Genomic DNA, 15,612 nt, shown 5'->3' with positions numbered 1-15,612 from the left:
ACAGAAGCACGTAGCTACTGCAGACCTCCTGACCCCCCTGTGGGTGTGCTGCCATGTGTTGTGGGTAGCAGTGATAAGGGAAAGGGTCTTGGGACCCTGAAAGCTTTTGGGACATATGGGAATTGGGTCTGTGAACATCATGGATCAGAAAAGAAGATCCTTGGGGTTAGGCATGTGGAATTTAGATGTGTCTATTGATCCTGCTTCTCAGTTTGTTCTCACTTTATATATAATTTCTGCTCCACCTGGACTTTGCCTGCAGCTTATTTAGACAGGAATTTATCCAGTCTTTCTGACAGGGTCAAGCTGGAAGTGTGGGTCCTCAGTGTGATAAATTACTAGGAAACAAAATACTTCCAAAGAGCTGTTCACATCTAGATGGGCAAAAGTAATCTCTAGAGGTATCTCTTCTCCTAAAGTTGGGCTAAACCAGGGTGATACATCTGTCTCCATTTATCCACTGCAAAATAAACATTATGTGAAGGGAGCACAAGAAGACTGACATTACCACATTTCTACAGAAAAGAACTATGACAAGGTGTAAGTGTAGAGATAACTGTTCAGAAGAGCTCTAGGCATGAATTAAAATATTTTCCTTCCGCTTCTTGTGCTACTTTACTATTGGACCTATCCTTAAATCCATGAAGACAGAAAAGAGTAGTGCTCAAAACATGAAGAAAGAAGTACTTAGCATATTTCTAAAATTATCTGTGATCACGGGAAGAGACCAAACATGAAAAACACCAGTCTTTAAGGGGGAGAATTTCACATTAAGAGTTTGTTACTGAAACTGCTTTGCTAGCTACAGCCAATTAAATGCTGACATGCAAAACCTGTCTCTAAAGAATCTGTTGAATACTGGAGTAAAATAAAGAAATATAAATCTCATTTATCAGGGCTTACAATCTTTCCCTGCTTGTCTCTACTTGATCTGAGGGTCATTTAAAATATATTAAAAGTTTAAGAGTGGAATGCAAGGCTAATTTGAAACCTGGCTCTAAGATGACTTATTATACTATTATACTTTATAGTGGTTAAACTAAAGCACAGTGTCTGTATGACAAGAGGGATCCAACATGATGTGGTGAAAGAGCTGTTCCTTTTCACAGATAATGTTATATAATTCCACTTAGCTTTTTTATGGCTCTTAAAGTAATGGACACCTAGGGCAGAGGCTGGGTGAGGAAACACAAAAAGCTGGCAAAATCTCAGTGCTCACAGATTGGAAATCTCCTGGTTTGGCTTCAGACTGAATGTAGAGAACTTTCCAGCTCTCCCTCAGTCGCTTCCAATGTTTTCTTTGACGTATTTGGCCCCTGACCAATTTTCCCAACTGCTCCCAAGCCCTTTCTAATAGTCTCCTAACCCACTTGGATGTTCCCTCAGCTCCTTTACGCCCTTTCCATTGGCACGGATATGAAGGTCTGCTGCTTCAGGAATAATGCTGAAGATAAATGTGCTTTCATCCTTCTCAAAGGGGTTCATTCCCAGTATTTTACAGTAGCTGAATTCTGTTAATGTCATTTAAGGTGTTCCAAATTTATTGTGAATGGGGCCACGGGGAGCAGGCAGGCTTGGCATGGGAGTGGGAATTATTCCCTCTCACATTACACTAGGGGTAGTGTGTTGGTACTTCTGAAATTAATTATTTTAGTAAGATAAGTAAGATGAAACAGTTAAAATGAAAGGCAGTCCTAGAGAGATCAACTTCCACCCAGGAAAAGTGGGTGGTGTTGGGTCTTATCATCCCTGTGTGAAACTGCAGGGAGTATCGTCCTTGTTTGGAGAGGGACCCAGGTGCTCCTCACTGGGAAGATGATCAAGCTGGGGGACTAAAGAACTTTTGTTAGACAGTACCCAGAGTATCAGCCTAAGATCTGTTTTGGGTTATTCCTTTTTTACTAGGCAACCTGATTTTTTTTTTTTTTTTCCATTCAATCCTCTTCACTCTGTTTTTTTTTTTTTGTGTGTCATTTTCCAAGCCTAATTTTGACTTTGGAATAAGCAGAGTTAAAGTATCCCTGACCATGTAAATGCTGATTAGCACAACATACACGCTACACATCACAAAAGGTGTGAAACAAGTTTTGCATCTGCCTCTGGTTTGCCTCTGGTCTTCTGACTGAAATATTAATCAGCATCACTCTGTCACTGTAATAGAACTGCCTTGGTCTTTAGCATGTTTGTCCTGGCAGAACTCCTTTCAGGTAGGAGTGTGCCCATGTTCCACTCTGTAGACCATGTTTCCATGTTTCTCTTTCTCATTCAGACAGAACAAACTCAAGCACCTACAATATTCAGTTAATATAAATTTCAGCTCTTACTCATGATGAAGAAGGATAAACAGTGGGGTTCTTTGACTGATCTCTATGAAGCATCAAAGTCCTTGCTTCCATGTGCAGTCTTTATAAAGCCTTTTTGTGATAGACAATTAGGTCTCATTTGAACACCATTAGCCATTTCAGATATAATTAAATGTTATTTTGGAGTCAATGTAGGTTGATGAAACCTCTGGTAAATATGATGTTATTTGGTACAATGATATTTAATCCTGTGGTTCTGGTGAAGACAGAGCAGCTGTGAGGGAGGGTTACCAATGTGAACACGTCTGCCAACAGCCCTGCGTCAAAGCAATGCTCTGCCCAGCTTGTGGTATCCTCCTCTATAGCTACTTCCATATGTCTTGCATAATCATTTCATTTTTAAAATTAAAAAAATAGTTATTTTTATATGTAAATGTTTTTCTTTTTTAAAAAAAAAGCTCTGGCCTTGAGAAATCATTTAGTGGTACAAATTAGAAGCTCACTTTCAATTTTTATATTTTACTATTGGGCTGTAACACTACATGAGAGACCAGGAATATTTCACATTTTTTCTTTTCTTTTAGTGAATAGCTGTATAATAATAATGATCTAAGTAAACAGCTTATTTATAATATTGAATTCCTGAAATATTTGGAAGAGACTAAAGATGATTTACATATGCTATCTTTCGATGTTAGCTCTGCTTCCTCCTGGATTTTCATGGGAATGAAAAAGAATATTCATATAATAAGTTTGGTTCTGCAGGAAGGATTGCTAATTCAATTTAGAATACATTAGCAGGGAAGATAAGTAAAGCTAGCCCATATTTAAAAAAGAATCACAATTAGGAGACTAGAGAGACAGGAAAAAATATTCTTGCTTCATGCTTTAGAAATTTATTCTCTTGGCATGTTTGCAAATGTGGTTTTAAGAACTTATCAAATGCTATGTTAAATATTTAAACCTAAAAATTCCTCTGGTTATGCAGTAAAAGTCAACAAAGGAAAACTGGAGATTTTTGTGTCAGAGGTGACATTGTTTGGGGCTGTTTGAAAAAGAACAGGAAGTTTAATTAAACAACTAGTTAAAATGTTAGACAGTTTCCAAAGCTGCAGATTTGATTCTAATAGTTCAGACTGAGTTCCCTTTCATTTGCTTGAGCAAGCTCTGCATCTGCAGCATGCCTAGAAACCTTGGACCTGCATCTAATGGTTCTAGAAAGGAGCAGCAATATGAATATGTTGAAGTAGCAGCAATCCAGACTGGCTGACCAGTTCTACAGAAGCTTTGATTTTTGGGGACTGACCATTAACAGTTACATAACAAGAGTGTCTATCCTTGGGTCAGGCGGTAGCACATAGAAACCTGTGCTTCTCCAGCAGCCAGCTGCTAACAGCTGCCGGAGCAGCCCAGCTGCCCAAGTTAAAAATTACTGAAGATAGGAAAATGTATTGTGAGAGCATCTTTATTTATATGCTTTCCCTATTCTTATAGTTTTTGTACTTTTTTTTAATTATTATTCTATATGCATCTGTACAATGGACTTGTATAAACTGATATGGCTACTTCAGCCATATGGCTATCTACTTCTCTGTCAAATATGATTGAAATCAGTCAGTGGATTTAGAATTAAAATGTAGGGATAAGGAGCCAAACCCATATATATACAGTGTCATACATATGGAGTGGCATCGCGTAAACATAATTTTCTTAGGAACTTCCATTAAAATCTGGCATGAGTTGGTGATGGTTGATGGTGATGGTGTCAAAGACTTCTTGTGTTCTGTACTTGACCTGTGGGCTCCTGAAGGCAGTAGGTTTCCTTTTTGCTCTGTGTTTGTACAGAGCTAACAGAGGATAATCCTGTTCTCTGCTAGATAGTGGATTAAATGTATTTGATACTTTAAAGTTACTTTTCTGTATGAATGTTTTCAGGGTCAATGTGTGAAGTACTATGTTTAAAATGGTTTTGAATCTGGAGGCAATCACAACCACTGCTTTTAAAACTATGCACTTATTCAGCTCTTGTGGATGGAAATACCTCTTAGAGAACAGGAATTGAGTCATTATTGTGGCTTACTTTGAATTATGAATTAATTCACTGTACAGAATTATTACTAATGTTTAATAGAAGTGCACTAGTATAGTCAGTGACTTCATACACACTTAGTCCTCTTGTCTCCCAGGAAAATTCAGTTGGAAGAAATAGAAATCTAATTCTTTAAGTATTTAATATTAAATTATATATAGCTTTTATGAACTTTATTACTAGAGAGGAGTAGAAGCTTATACAGTGAATTCTTAATAGCTTAAGTAATGGTTTAAATGTTTGCTTTTTTACCTTTTATCATAGTGCTGCAGCAGAGTCAACCTAAATGCTCTTTTTCTGTTTTCCTAGCATAATCAAATTATTATGTAGTTATTAATAGTAGTATGGTAGTTTTGCCATATAATAGCCTTGTAGTAATGTACCTTCATATTAATAGTTTCCTGAATTTTATTTTTCTCCTAAGAATCTTCGTTTTAAATAAGAAATGTGAAAATTAACATTGCTCTTAGCATGATGATTGAAGAGCTGGCTGCTGCAAAAGTGGAAATGGCTTGAGGGATTGAAGCAGTAGGTGGTTGCCTATAATTTGTTAGGGTGCTTTTTGATTATTAGGTGTCAAAAAAGTTTTGTAATTACAGGGGTTGGTAGTGAAAAATTAATAGGATGTGTCTAGAACCTCTTGATCTCCCCAAAATAGTTGTGGTGGACAGTGGAATAGTTAAATAGCTAAAAAGGTGAGTGAGGCTCTGTTCTTGAGTAAAACAGCAGCTTATGTTTCAGTCCTACAAAGTATTAAGTGACTCTCATAAACACTTCTTTGGATTTCAGTGGGTTCATTCACATGAATTAAATTAAGCAGATGCTAAAAAGTTTGCAGAAACTTGAATCTTTCTCAGGAGTTTATTTTCCTATTTTCCTGGTAGCTCTGGCTGCCCAGAAGTACTTACAGTATGCTCTTACTTTCTAAAAACTCGAGAAAAGACAAAAACTTGCTTGCAATCATGCTTGTAACTGTGCATTTGAAAGTATGAGATTTTTGCTTTGAAATTTCTGAAGAGATTAAAAAAAAACCCAAAATCTAAAATCACAAATTTCAGGGGTTAAATAAAACTTTATCTCCAAGAATCTGCATGTGGATAGAAATGGAGAGATCTTTGTTAAGAATGGTCCATGAAAAAAAGCATCATGGAGGGAGCATGGGGCAAAAATAAAATAGCTTTCCAAAAGTTGATGTTTATCAAAAAGAAAAGGACCTTAGCAAATCCTCCACAGAAAGATAAAATATAAACACCAGGAAATGTGATTGATCTAGAATTTGTTCCTTTTGCCCTTCTCAGCCCTCTTAGCTGACATGGGGATGAAAAGAGAGGATTAAAATGGGCTTCTTAAAGCCGGAAATTTATTAGGAAATTATTAAAAGCACATTGTGTCTTGTAAAATGGTGTTCTTTTCAGCCCAGCCTTGCTACAAAGCATTTTCAGAGGAGAGCAACAGGAAAGGAGAGGGGTTAAACATAGATCATTCTAACTTTCATTATTCATGGGTACTAATATCTGTGGAATTTTCCATTTGTTATCCTGGTCTGTCATTCTCTGAAAAGCCAGTGCACCCCTGAAGATAGGTCTATATCCAGAAAGGATTTTGGATCTAAACTGCTTCAACTCCTTTGTTTGGAGAACAGTTTTGAGCTGTGACTACTGTAGCAGTGAGAATTCACACAGGCAGGAATGAAGTTATGGAAGCAGGAGAATGATGTGTGAGAATCAAAATTCCATCTGTGCACCCCACTGTCCCTCTAACCCCCCAAAAAAGAGTGGAAGGATGAAGTAGAGAAATTTCTGAAGTCCCAAGACAAGGAAATTGATTGGAGCTAGTTATTTCTTCCATGGAAAGTTAACTTATAATGCACATTGCATTTGATTCTTAGAATCCTAAAGCTTTATCTTCCATGGCACATAGAGAGAAATATTTGCTTTATTGATAGGGTTGTACCAAAGGCTTTGGTAAAGAAACTGGTAATAGAATGCCAATTTTTGATAAAATCTGAAAGTTTGCACTTGCTTTTTTTCTTTTCAGTATTTTTGTCCAGAAGCACCATCAGGTGTTTATAGATCCCTGGCACACAACAGTAATCACTGTTGTCACCTCCATTGTCATACTCTGGGAATATGACAATGACCTCTGTACTCAAAGAATTGTGGGTGAATTTAAGGTTAAATGGTTTAAAATGGTTTCACAAGCCTCTGGAAATCTGGATAGAGTGGAGATTTCTAGATAATCCTATAAATCCAACTTAAAGTAAAAAATCTGATAAATCGAATTTTCCTTCATTGCTTAAATTTATTTTAGCTGTAAAATAATACCAGAAAAAAGTTAAATTTATTGCAGCTGTCCATGACTGATGGTAGTATGAGCTGGTTAAGAATCATATCTTTCATCATTGCTCAGTTGCTGCTGTGTCTCCCCAGCCACAGGCCACCCAAGCACTTTCACTAGGAGAACCATGTGTATGAACCACTGGCTTCAATCCAGCCTGTAAAATGCTTATAATTATGGAGTCTCATTAAAATGAAATCAGTGAAAACATGCTTCTGCTCTTAGAAATGATGGGTAGAATCCAGAGATCCTGAAGACTTTTATGCTTTCATTGTGGAATAATTCCTTCTGCTCTTTGGATCTGTTAATTAATTTAGAAAAACTGCCATTATGGTCAGCCTGGATCCTGTTTCCAGGATCACCGGAAAAGATGCCTCCAGTCTAAAGGACTGTGCTGTAAAGTCTGTTAAATAGCTGGTCTCCATTATTCAGATACTGGGATGAAATGCACTGGCATAGTTGACATGATGGTCAGCCCCTCAGCTTCATTCTTCTTAAGTTGTGACAGGAATCTGCTGATGTTGTTTAAGAGTTCAAAGATGGCTTCTTTTGTCTTTGTTTTTCCTACTAAGTCATTCTCTCTACTTCCAAAGGGCAAAATAAAGTATTTACATTTTTCCATGTATTTACCAGTCAGATTGGAAAGTACTGACATCTATTTTTCAGAGCTCTGACTCAGTTTAAAGCAGCAATCCTGCAGCATCAAGAAGATGTTTCACTTATGGTTGCTCCCCAGTGCAGTCTGCAGTTAGCTGAAAGCCATTCAGGTGAAGTGTGTGGAGCAGCAGTGCCTTTCTGGTTCAGTGTGTGCACAGATGAACTGCAGCTAGCCAGCAGTACCGTGAGCCTGGCAGTCTTTAACATTCCAGACAGGTGCCAAGTTACAGAAATGGCTTTTCTGAAAGGTTCTTTGTTGGTGCATCCATACAGGTTATGCTCAAAGCAGGTAGACTAAGAGTGACCCAATAGGATTTTCTGTGTGTGAGTTTCATCTGTTTAATTCAGGAATGGAACATTGGGCTTAGCCTGTGGCAGGATGGCTCCAACACACATTGCTGAAAATTATCTGAATTTTAAAATTTCTAATTCTAGGATGTACAGGGATGAAGACAGTTCATCAAGTTCAGGATTCAGCCTCCATTTCTGCATAAATGGAAGGAAAGAAAGTATAATCTCTTGTATTTTTAGGTATTTTCTTTTTTATTTTCATGTACCAAGTATGCATTCTTGTATCTCTTAAGAGAATGAGTTCCAGATCAGTTTTTGTGACTTAAGAGGGATTATACTTGTTTGGAAAGGCACAGTCTGAAACTTTTTTCTTAATAACTGGAGCTAATAGATGCTCCCAGTAGTGAAGTTTCTTTCTTTTTCTTCTTAACTGCAAGCACCAGAAAAAGCTGTAGTTAAAACACTGATGATACAATAAATAGCTGACCTGGTAGAACGTGCTTGGGCTGTAGCCAGGAGTCTCATCCACAGATACATTCTCCTTTGTGAAATGGTTCTTTTTCTTTGCTTTCTAAGTCTTGTAGTAACCTATTATATATATTTTTTCTTTTTTTAAACCAAACCTTTATTTTAATAGATAATCAAATTCCAAAAAAGTGATCTGGTAGATTGTGACTCTTTTGAGAATAGGAATGAATAATACTACTTGTGAATTATGGATTGTTTCCACTCTTGCTTATTTCAATATACATCCAGGAATACGTGTTGTGAGTTTATTAGATTTGGCTAACCCTGAGTGAGACTGGTATTATACTTCAGTTCTGTAAAACACTGAATTATTTCCATGTAATAACATCCTCAGTCTATAATTCTGTTCTCTCACAATCTCCAGCATACACAGAGTGCAGCATAAATGTATCACTGGCATATTAATTATCTGAATAATCAAAGTGAACACCTACAGTTGCTGTTTGCTGTAGATTTCATCTGGTGGTCAGAGCAGAGCAGTGCCAGTTAAATAACAGCTTGCTCCAAACTGCTGGAGACTGATGTTGACCCCACATTAAAGAAAGCCTCCAGCTGTGCAGGGAACCAGCCTGTTCTGCCTCTCTGGGGCTGCTGTGGACTTGTGGCTCTAAGAGCCACTGACATGGACTGGCAGCAAGTGAAAGAAACCTGTAAAAAATCCAAACATAAACCATAGAATTGAGCTTGATACACTGGTGGTGGGCTAGTGCTTTACAGGATTTGACTGGTGAATTTGTCACACGTTGAGCAGATGGAAAATATTTCTTGCTGACTATTTTAATAGGATGAGGATGTTTTGTGGATGAAATTTGCTTGTGTATTTTATTGGCTATTGCTGATGTAGATGAGCATGATTCATGAAGAGGAAAAAGTGATTCTTCAAGAAATGAAAAGTGATAGCTATGAAAGTTGCATTCATGATCTTGTAAGGAAGGCCAGAGCTTTTTTTTTTCTTGATTTTTTTAATCTGGATAATCAAAATTGATCACAATTTTTTAACACTTTAGATTAAAAAAAAAATGTGTCTGTAGATTTGCCTCCTAAATTTACACTAGCAACCAGGTTGGATTTTCCTAATCAGAAAATCATAAAAATTGCTTGAGGAATGTCATGTGATGGTGGTATTTATGTGACAATTCCAACTTCACTGCTTGTGTGAAATGGGCAATCTTTCACAGTCACCAGGTTTGCAGAAAACTTCAAGTGCTGAAATCACTCTTCCCAGTAAGAGAAATGAAAAACCCAGCCTAAAAAGCAAAACTCTTAAGAGTAAAAGAGATGAAATGCTGTTCAGATTTTCAAAAGCTTCACTTTTTGTTTTTCCCAAAATCATGCTGCCTATGTCTGTTTCTGTTTCTTATATCAGTTTACATATTTAAAACTATTTTTTCTCATTTTCTTTTAGGTGATCCTGATCCTTACCAAGTATTATCATACTGATATGGGGAAAGTTCTGGAGAGCTCTTTGTGGAGGTAAGTCCTCTGCTTTTTCCATAACCTTCCCTCCTGCTGTTCTTGGAATAGATCCATCCCTTCCTTTTCCAGACTGCTGCTGGGTTGTGTTGGTAGCTGACCGATGCTATTGTAGTAAGATTATTCAGATTGTCATCAGCTCCTACTCCTTCTCTTCTTTAAATGCATTCCCTGTTGTTGAATTGGAGTTTGTAATGAGTTTCAACAGTAGAAACAAAGAAGAATGGAGAATATAAGGTAACTCTTGATGCTACTTTGCAGGTTGACATGTTTTTTCCTTCACCTAGAAATTCTATATCAAACTTACTTGAAAAGTTTGAAATGCTTACTGTGTTGGGATGTGTCCTTTGGGAATTCTTGCTGCTAGAGTAGTGTACCAAGGTTAGTAAATAATCGTGCTTTGGAAGTAGTTAGGATTGTCTGGATGAAATATACCTGCAGTGGAGGTTACACTGTTTTTTATGGCAACTGGGAATAAATAGTAATACAAATAAATTTCTAAACCGATTCTCATTCCCATAATACTTGTCAGTTAAGATACCAATATGCTTGTTGCCTGTGTGTGCACAAATTGAACGTTCAGGTGTACATCACCACACAGGCAGGGATAAGTCTATGTTATACTAATCACACTGGTTATCTTCTCAGGTCTTAGTTGTTTTTTGCTAGGGAGGCTTTTTGTGCTCCAGTATTTTTTGTGTGTGTGTGTGTCTGAATAAATTTTCCACAACAAATTTTTGCTAGACACATCATGTAAGTATTTCACTGTTATCAATATATGTGATACTGCACCAGTATTTGCTCTGCTACTTTTGCTGGTTATCTCTAGCAGTTGAAATAAATGACAGGATAGTTAAATTCAAATGTAGCTCATAAGCTTTAGGTCTAGAAACAAATAGTTTGTCTGTTACCTTGTGGCTTGCAAACTTCATGCTGTCCTAAGAGCTTGTATGGGGATTTAACTTTCAGCTGTGAATGTAAGGACCTTTACAGAGATAATCCAAGAAAAGGACTGGGTAAGGGAATAGGGATGGGGAAAAATCTGTTTCCAGGACATGCTGCAAAACAGTCTTGTTTACTTATTTTGAATGAGGTGGCATTGTTTGAACCATGCGGGGTTTTTCAGTGACAGTGCTTCTGCAATAACCTGTTGTCATACCAGTGTCTGAATAGTGCTCCATCTGGCCAGGGCCAGTGGTCCATGCAGAATAAGGATATTTCTAGAAATTTCTAGTCATAAGAAGGAGGAATTCAGGAAAGAGAGTAAGATCAAATGGAGACTACTTAGCATTGGCTAAAGATTGGCCTTTTTAGTGCTATGACAGTTCATTTGTAACTATGCTTTAAACTTACAAGATGCAAAATTTATTGCACATTTGTTTCTGTTTTAATTTTTGTCCAACATCTTGTACAAATAAGACAACCAAATGACAGTTTGGATACTCCCAACTGCGTAAGCACAAACTGATTTCCTGTTATTTGTCAGTGGCCCATACAACATATGCAATATATTTCAAGTTTTCCAATTCATACTTCAGAGTATCTATCATAGTCTTTTAAGCATTTTCAGTTGGATTCTTCAAAATAAACTCTTTGGTCTTTTAAAATAAACATAAACCAGGCTTCAGATGATGTTTCTTTCTTTGGAGAACATAAACACTTAAAACAAGGTCATCCAGACCTTGCTGACAGCTGGTGTAAAGAACCGGTGTGAACTGCATTCAAATAAAATCAATACTAGCGTGCATCATCTGGAAATTGTGCCTTTTTACTTACCAGTTACAGATGTACCAGATGCTTTGGTACTGGCACAGGTCATGGTCCTGCCCCGAGGGCTGGGTGCAGATGTCCTCAGGGCTCTCGGTGCTGTCAGGCTTTGGGGATGTGCCGGGTGCCCATGGCGCCGCTTCAGTGCAGCAGGGATGGGGCCCTGGGGGACTCTCCTTGGGTATGTCCTGCAGTTTCATAGGGCACAGCCCAGCCAGGGTCTGGACATCATGGTGCCTTGGGCTGTCCACTTTGTCAAGAGAGCCCTTGGGAGCTCCCCCCTTGAACCTGCTGAGGCAGGGATGAGGATGGAGGCTGGGCTTTGACCAGACAGGCTGGATGGGTTCTGAGCCACCTGATCTAGTGGATCTAGCCCATGGCAGTGGGGTTGGAACTAGCTAGTCTTTCAGGTCCCTTGCAACCCAGACCAAACCATTCTGTGTTTCTGTGGTTTCTAAAGCCAGGATGGAAAAGCTGAAAGGAAGTGAGTACTTCAGATGAGCACTTGGACTAGGGGTTACTGCCTAGGTTATCCATACCTGGATATGTTCTGAGCTCACCCCTTTCCTCCACCTCTGCCCACTGTGATGTAGAAGAGACACACACAGTTGTCAAGCTGGAAAAGTGCAAATCAGACCACCCATTGCAAAAATATCAAATAGTGCCTCTCTCTGTTGGGATGTAGCTCGCTATTTGTACTAAATAACTGAATGAAGCTGAAGTACCTTTACAGTCCAGAGACTTCTGTGTTTCTCCCTGTGTAAAATGGTTGGAGCTTCATCAGTTTTCACCCATGTTTGCTGATGGAACTGGGGTGTTGCATTCACATTGGCAGTTTGCCCAGAATGCATAGTGTATATATTTTTCAACTTTTTTGTTTAATTCTCTTTTGCATTCTTTGTCTGAAACAAATATGCTGTAAAACAGGTGTGAAAAATGGTACAGGGTGGTTTATTTTGTTAGCAGAGAAATGCCATTTATCTGTTTCTGTGCCCTAGTGGTAATAGATCCTCTCCAGTACTTCCTGAATTGTCCCAATGTTTTTGTTCCTGGCTAGATAATACCAGAAATAATATTGTCTAAGTCACTATGTGAACTTAATCACTAAGTGAAAATAAACCACTTCTAAAAATGAATCAATTCTGACTAGGGTAATTTTTTAATGTTAATATCCCAATTTCTCTTTCCGGACATTAAATATTAACCTACCTTGGTAGATTGTTTATCAGTTATTTTATTCCTTGAAACTGAATCTTTCATCTTCTAAAACATATTTCCAGTTCATCTCTTTCCTTTTCTTCCATCAAAAGAATTTCACTCAAAAGAATTTTCTCCCCTTGTTTAGTGGAACAAAGAATGAGAAAAGATGGTCTAGTGATACTTGTTTGTTTTTAGTGACCTTGGAGACTTTTAAGAGTGATGCAAATGGTGGTGAAAAATATCAGTCAGAGGTACATGCCTAGGTGGGGGAGCTCTGTGACGATATGTGGGTGGATCTTGGTGATGCATTTTTCTACCTCTGCAGATCATTGTTAGTTTGTGTAGGTAACTTATGCCTGCCCACAAAGTCAGGTTAGAGAGACCTAAATTTGGGAGACTGGGAGACCTAAATTTGAATTACCTTAGAATTTTTCACTGTTGAATAAATAGAGAAAATGATGTTCTTAACAGCGTTTTTACTTGTAACATCCAGGTCTGGTTGCACAGAAGAGGTAAAGACAAAATCCTAAGGGAAGTATGCAGTTAAAAAATGCTTCTTTAGTCAGCTATTTCTGATGCTTTCCTAATTTTCTTATCAAGTAATTGTCAAGGTATAAACTGTATAATTATTTTACTCAAATTTAGGTAGGGAAATAGATATAACATTGGTTGCCTCTTGAATATAAATTAAAATAACTTTTTGAGAAGAAACAGAAAATTGTTTCGAGGTCTCCTTTTAGAGTTTCCAAACTGTGGTACATATTGGGAATACAGGTTGGTTGTTATGTTAGAGCTCATTAGCATAATAAAAACCTGAGAATTAAAATACTAAAATTATTGCAACAAGTTGTGCATACATAGAAGATACTTTACATACTAGAGCTGTTCATGTCAGAGTTCACACACATATTTATCCAGCATATTTACACTGTTGAGGAGCTGAAACCAACTGACCATTTAGGTTGAGTGTGTGTTTTCACATGCTTTATAGACCCATTTGTGCACAAATATATAGATGCACATATTTTACAACCTCAGGTAACTGCTTGCATCTGTTGAATGCCTGCAACTTTAGATACAAGTATAAAATTTTACAATCAAATAGTTTAACTTTGAATTAGTAACCACTGTGAAATTAATGCTAATACTTATCTGAGTTAATTATTCCTAATAATACTGGAAATATATATGATGATTATTATTATTCAATTTTATACATGGAAGACTGAGATGGTAATATTGCTGAAGGCTATGCAGTGGTGACTCAGCACTATATGACCATGGAATTACCTTCCAACCCTGGGCTTAGACTGGCTCAGAGTCCTGTTGCTGGTAGGCATGCAGCCTTCCCTTTCTTGGCTTGATCTAAGCAATGAATAATAGATGCTGCTGATGATTGCTAATAACATTTTGATTGCATATTATCAAGCTGTAATGATAGAGTAATGCTAAAGTGGCTTCTGTGTAATTGCCATTGTTCCCAATAGCATCACCATGTTGGTACAGCTTCACCACAGCAAAACAAACGACATTACTTCATGTTAACTGCACTGTTGGATCCTCTTAGCTTTGCCTGCTGAGTGCTAGGTAGCCCTAGATGTTGGTAGCCCTAGATGAATGCTAGGTAGCCCTGTTTTCAGAGATGTTGGGTTGTTTTTGCCCCATGTTATCAGTAAAGAAATACTAAATGAAGAAACAGACTTCCCCACCTCCTTAAATATTCTTAGATATCCCAGCTGAGCTTTCTGGGACTCCTTACTCCAAAAGCAGCCCGAGGGGGAAGAAAAGTCAAAGTGCTGTGGGAGGTTGAAAGTCTATATCAGTGGCTGGGTAGGTAGAGGTGAGAACAGTCGGGAGAGCCTCCCTGAGACATCGTGCTTGGCAAATCCCAAGGAGTCAGGAATATCCTGGCTGTGGTGGCACAGCTCTTTCTGTCTGCACCCACCACAAACCACCTCTTCAAGGACAAGGCTCACTTGTGCAAGCCTGCTGGCCATCAGGAGTGAGAGGGGCACAGGGGCTGCAGGGAGCTTTGGGCATTTACAGAGTGCAGGCCTACACTAAAGCAAAAATTCAGACTACAAAGAGCCGGAGATTCTTTTAAGGTGGATAGAGTGAACAGCATACAGCTCAGGAAAGTAAAATTTCCAGATGGCTCACAGAATGTGTGAAAACGAATATGGATATTTGTTTCCAAAATCTTTGGACTTGTAGGTGAAACTCATTTCAGCTGTTTCCTGAAATTAATTTAAAAAGGAAAACAAAAACCCCCAATATACAGTTCAGTGCCCCAGTGAAATTTTTGGTATGAAGTACTGCTTAATAAATGAGCAACTGTATTCTGCAACAACTTGCACTTCCAGATGGCCTTACATTGTGTCTCTGCTTTGAAAAGTGACTTTGTAGAAATGGCCCCAAGGGATGGAGTTATTGAGTCTGTGATTTTCATATCAAATTTTCTCTTTCCAAGTTAAAAAAGAAAAAGAAATGGCTTTCTTATTATTAGCCCAGTGAACTCAGCTTGGGATCTAAAGTCTAGCTGTGCTTTGTCTAGCTAATGCATCATCATGAGTAATGCAAGTTCTGCAATCAAAATAGAGTGTTTTCAATTATACCTGTGCAGCTCTCTTGTGCTTATATTATATCCTTATTTACACCTGTTCCACTGGGCAAAGGTTTTGGATAGTAGTGTTGAAAAGGCAGTCTTACAATTAGAATTTTCTTTCTCTTAGTGAACAACAGATTTTCTATGCTCTCTTTGATCATATTTCCATATTAATGTAAAAGCATTACAAAGACTTTCATTGTCTTTATTCCAACTTGCATTGTCTTGCTAATTTTCAATGGTGTGCCAGTATGAGTTGAATTGTGCAGGAAAGTCAGTATTTTAAATTTATTTTGGACATTTAAAATGTACTGTAAAGCCATAGTTAAAAAGTGATCTAGTAGGTTTCAGAATATCAGCAA

At 37.9% G+C, this 15,612-nt stretch overlaps 1 protein-coding gene across 12 annotated transcripts in view; it reads left to right on the top strand.

Moving 5' to 3' along the window:
• Positions 1–15,612, top strand: part of SORCS2 (sortilin related VPS10 domain containing receptor 2) — a 543,792-nt gene that overhangs the window by 164,976 nt on the left and 363,204 nt on the right. For all 12 annotated transcript variants that reach the window (XR_013339870.1, XM_031504585.2, XM_077782742.1 and 9 more), the window contains one exon: positions 9,611–9,678. Coding sequence is in view for 11 of the 12 variants with exons in the window: in XM_031504585.2 (XP_031360445.2) it covers positions 9,611–9,678 (68 nt within the window). In the remaining variant the exon portion in view is untranslated. The remainder of the gene's footprint in view (positions 1–9,610; positions 9,679–15,612) is intronic.

Source organism: Lonchura striata, chromosome 4 (assembly GCF_046129695.1).
Source record: "Lonchura striata isolate bLonStr1 chromosome 4, bLonStr1.mat, whole genome shotgun sequence".
Lineage (NCBI taxonomy): Eukaryota > Metazoa > Chordata > Aves > Passeriformes > Estrildidae > Lonchura > Lonchura striata.
This window is presented reverse-complemented; position numbering and strand designations above follow the sequence as displayed.